The sequence below is a fragment of the Acomys minous genome, assembly GCF_964271855.1.
Source record: "Acomys minous genome assembly, chromosome: 9".
Lineage (NCBI taxonomy): Eukaryota > Metazoa > Chordata > Mammalia > Rodentia > Muridae > Acomys > Acomys minous.
Genome location: NC_140490.1, coordinates 18,339,753 through 18,343,958, shown reverse-complemented (window position 1 = coordinate 18,343,958; position 4,206 = coordinate 18,339,753). Strand labels below are relative to the sequence as shown.

The 4,206-nt window shown below is 54.9% G+C and overlaps 1 protein-coding gene across 1 annotated transcript; it reads left to right on the top strand.

The window, feature by feature from the left end:
• The first annotated feature begins 356 nt into the window (after positions 1-356).
• Positions 357-3,737, top strand: TNNC1 (troponin C1, slow skeletal and cardiac type). The gene is made up of 6 exons (XM_084794332.1): positions 357-481; positions 1,926-1,956; positions 2,164-2,310; positions 2,676-2,790; positions 3,305-3,441; positions 3,530-3,737. Exons 1-6 carry the CDS (start codon positions 458-460, stop codon positions 3,559-3,561), a joined length of 486 nt encoding a protein of 161 aa, XP_084650458.1. The 5' UTR covers positions 357-457; the 3' UTR covers positions 3,562-3,737.
• Positions 3,738-4,206: the final 469 nt, after the last annotated feature.

Sequence of the window (4,206 nt, the reverse complement as noted above, 5' to 3'; positions counted from 1 at the left end):
TTCATTCAGAAAGCTTTTCCTGGGACCAGTTGCATTTGGGTGCTTGCTGCCAAACCCGAAGACGTGAGTGCAGTCCTGGGAACCTCGGTAGCAAAGGGAGGTAGATGGCTCCTGAGAGTTGTCCTCTGACCTCCACATGCACACATAAGTAAATGCAATACTTTTTTTCTCTTGCAACTTCCAGGGGGGAGGAGGAAAAAGGGGGGAGTCTGGGCAACAGATGGCAAGAGACCTGGTCCTTGCAGTCCTTCATAGCTCCTGGCCCTAGGCAGAGAGGGTACAGGGACTCTGGCCAGCCTGAGATTACAGGAACCAGGGGAGGGGGTGGAGGATATTACAGGCAGTGGTGGGCTGGGCTGGGAATGCAGCAGGAGGTGGAGGGAGGCAGGGCTATTTAAGCCCAGGCTGAGGGCCGGCTGGCTGGCAACCCCAGTAGCCTGTCCTGTGAGCTGCAACCATGGATGACATCTACAAAGCTGCGGTGAGCGATGAGTCTTGAGAGGGTTGGGGTGGGCAGGTCCGTTGGTGTATGTGTGTGTGTGTGTGTGTGTGTGTGTGTGTGTGTGTGGTGTGTCACTCATCTCAGAATGAAGGGCAGGGGTACCCGAGGGAAATGATGGAAGACTCAAAGTCTCCACACGTCTTTAGTCCAGCCCAAGGGAAGAGTGAGGCTGACATTTGGGGACTGGAGAGGAGCTGTCAAAGTGGCTAGAGGGTGTCAGGCGCAGCTTTTAGCATCCTGTGTCTTCCTGTTTCTAAATGTCTGGTCTGTCGCTGTCCCTGCCTCCACCTCTGTAGTTGTGTTTCTAGTCTTTAGATCTTTTGGGTTTTCTCAAGGTCTTTCCATCTCTGATCCTTCCTTCCTGTCTGTCTGAGTCCTTGTCTCTCTGTGTGTCTTCAGACCTGCCACCTTCCTCTAGCCCATTAGGTAGGTGGCTGAAGTCACTTTAGAAGGTGGGCAGCAGTTGTGAGGAGGGCCGCAGAACTTGAATTCTGGGATGGAGAAGGTGCTTTGAGGTCCAGGCCTGGGGAGAGAGAGGGGGGAAGGCACAGGTAGTTGAAACCTCAGCTCCTCTAAGGTCTGGCGGGCTCAGGGGTTAGGTAGGCGTCAGGGCTAGAGAACGGTTGTCCTAAGACTCTACAATATCCTGGGAACACTGAGGGGCTTTTGAGATAACCTCACTATCTGCTCCAGAAACAAGAAAATCCTAGCAAACAGCTGTTCCCCAGGGAATTCTCCCCCAACCCCCAGAACATGGCCCCACTTGTGAGCAGGGAAGGGCTACAGCTGGTTCCTATGGTGTCCTTGCCTATCTTGTAGGAGTCCGCGGAGCTGAAGTGGGGGGGGAGGCCCTCCACCCAGTGCCCATACAAGGCCTGGCGGGGCTGGGGACTAATTTTGGCTCCTGAGGCAGCACCAGTAGGCCAGGGGGGCAGATAACACTGCCCCACCCCCTGCATACCAAAGTCCCCAGAACAATCACCAGGTTTAACTTTGTCCCCCTTTAAAAATAGCTCAGTGGCCACCCAGGTCAGGTTACAGTGGGTGGCTTTGCTCACCCACACATTAGTTTTATTGTCTCAACCTGAGGGACAGCTGTCTCTTAGGCCCTGCAGCTTAAATTTCATTAGGATGATCTAAAGGACACGGCATGGTCATTGAGTATTGTTACACAGGACACCTTGGTCCTGGGAGGGGTGCCTGCCTGTCACCTTGGCCCCTAGCCCAGCCTCTGGAAAACCAGATGGGTCACCTTAGGGCTTTGTGTGTGTGGGGGGGGGGGCAGGAAAGGAGGACTGAGGACTGTAACTGAGGAGTATGTGCCTCTTCTGTTATCAGTCTTTCTACCTGTGGAATGGGTCCATCTCCACAGCTGTCTCCCCAAGGCCTGAGTCTAGGTCCTGAGCTCCCTTTTCCTCTCTAGGTAGAGCAGTTGACAGAAGAACAGAAGAATGGTGAGTGCCCCACTGAGTGCCAGCGGGGCTAACTGGAGGGGATACGGGGATGCCTTTCCAGGAAAGAGCCACAGTCTGAGGGCTTGCATTCCTTTGACCTCAGAGAGCTGTTGGAGGGAGGTAGATGATTTGCTGATGGCCCCAGGGACCTGGATTTCTTAGTGTCCTGCTTCTGATCCCATCTCTTCACCCTACCTTTGGACACAGAGTTCAAGGCTGCCTTTGATATCTTTGTCCTGGGAGCGGAGGATGGCTGCATCAGCACCAAGGAGCTGGGCAAGGTGATGAGGATGCTGGGCCAGAACCCCACACCCGAGGAGCTGCAGGAGATGATCGACGAAGTGGACGAGGATGGTGAGCCTCTTCTTCACGCACTCCAGTCTCCTCACACGTAACACCTTGGGCTCGCTGGCCTAGGAGCCTGTCTCATCCAGAAACTCAGCATTAGCTCACGTCTGTAATTCCAAGAAGGCCGAGGCAGCAGGGCTGCTGTGAGTTTGAAGCCAGTCTGATTGGGCCACAGAGAGAGAGAGAGAGAGAGAGAGAGAGAGAGAGAGAGAGGGCTCTCCAGGCCAGCTTGCTCTATAGAGCAAGCTTCTGGTCGGTCTCAAACAAGGAGAGTGGGCAAATGAACATACTAGCCCTATAGCGGTGGTGTTGGGAGGGTGCTGCCTGAGAGCTAACCATGTTCTCTCTCCCGCCCTGCTGTCTGCTCACAGGCAGCGGCACAGTGGACTTCGATGAGTTCCTTGTCATGATGGTTCGATGCATGAAGGACGACAGCAAAGGGAAGTCTGAAGAGGAGCTGTCGGATCTCTTCCGCATGTTTGACAAGTGAGAGCACGCTTGCCTTCTGACCCCGACCCAAGACCCAAGCAGAGAGGAGAAAAGGGTAGTCTCAGTAGGGCGGTGGTGGCTCACGCCTGAAATGCCAGCACTTGGGAAACAGGGGCAGGTGGATCTCTGTGAGCTCGAGGCTAGGCTGGTCTACAGAGTGAGTTCGAGGACAGCCAGGGCCACCCAGAAAAACCCTGTCTAGGAAAAAACAAAAGCAAAAACAAACGCTGTGTGTGTGTGTGTGTGTGTGTGTGTGTGTGTGTGTGTGTGTGTGTGTGAGAGAGAGAGAGAGAGAGAGAGAGAGAGAGAGAGAGAGAGAGAGAGAGGGGTAGTCTCAGATCCCAGGCTAAATACCCTGCAGTCGGTCTTCCATCCTATGTGATGAGACACAGGAAGCCTGTCTCCCGGTGTCCCTGCCCTGCCTCCTGGGGTTGTATATGTGGGGTGCCTCTTTCCCTCCTCCTCCTCCACCCTCTCCTGAGTTCTGAGGTGCCCCTTGCCCTCGCTGTAGAAATGCCGATGGCTACATTGACTTAGATGAACTGAAGATGATGCTGCAGGCCACAGGCGAGACCATCACAGAAGATGACATTGAGGAGCTCATGAAAGACGGTGACAAGAACAATGACGGCCGCATTGACTACGACGGTGAGCAGCTGGGGGGACCGGGCCCCCTGCTGTTCGTCCCCTGCCCAGCTCCTACCTCTCTGACCCATTCACCGGCTTCTTTCCGCAGAGTTCCTGGAATTCATGAAAGGCGTGGAGTAGACGCTGTTCTTGCGGAGTTGCCCACGCCTCTGGTCCCTCTCCAGCCAGACCCCTTGGTGGGGGTGCAGCTGGGTTCTCTAGGCTCTGAAACCTGGCTGTGTCCTTAAACCTTGGCCCTTCTGGACTCTCTCCTCCTTCCTGTCCTGGGGAATGCAAATAAATCCTTGCTCCCCAGAGGCCTGGTTATCTTGCTCCGATTTTCTTGGGGTCACAATGTTGTCTTACGGTTCCCTCCTGCCTGATGACCCAGCCTCTGTGCTCTGACTGTTCAACCTGCCTTCTGCTGAAGGGCTTTCCTTAGGTTAGCGACATCTTGATCTGTGCCCCACTGATGGCTGAGCCCTGCGGCAGTCCCAGAGCCTGCATTTTAACAAGCTCCTGGACTTGACCTTCACTCAGAGTTGCCCACTCCAGCCAGGCTCTGGGATGGGAGTGAACTGCCAGGGTCAGCCGGCATGGCAGCCAACAGGTACCTTCTCAGCCAGGGGCAGTCAACCCAGTGGGCAATGGATGCCCCTTGGCACAGCATCCTTCCATCCTGGTTGGAACGAAGCTAAATCTCGTGAGACCCAGCAGGCTACGGTGCTGTTTTCCAACTGCTTTGTGCTTTCCACCAGCAATATGGACTCCACTGAGGAGCATGTC

What these genes read in the sequence shown, in the direction of transcription:
- TNNC1 (XM_084794332.1), top strand. Translation starts at nt 458, where the DNA reads ATGGATGACATCTACAAAGCTGCG. An exon ending in ATGACATCTACAAAGCTGCG is followed by an intron (nt 482 to 1,925) that starts GTGAGCGATGAG and finishes TTTCCTCTCTAG; the next exon opens with GTAGAGCAGTTGACAGAAGA. An exon ending in CGACGAAGTGGACGAGGATG is followed by an intron (nt 2,311 to 2,675) that starts GTGAGCCTCTTC and finishes GTCTGCTCACAG; the next exon opens with GCAGCGGCACAGTGGACTTC.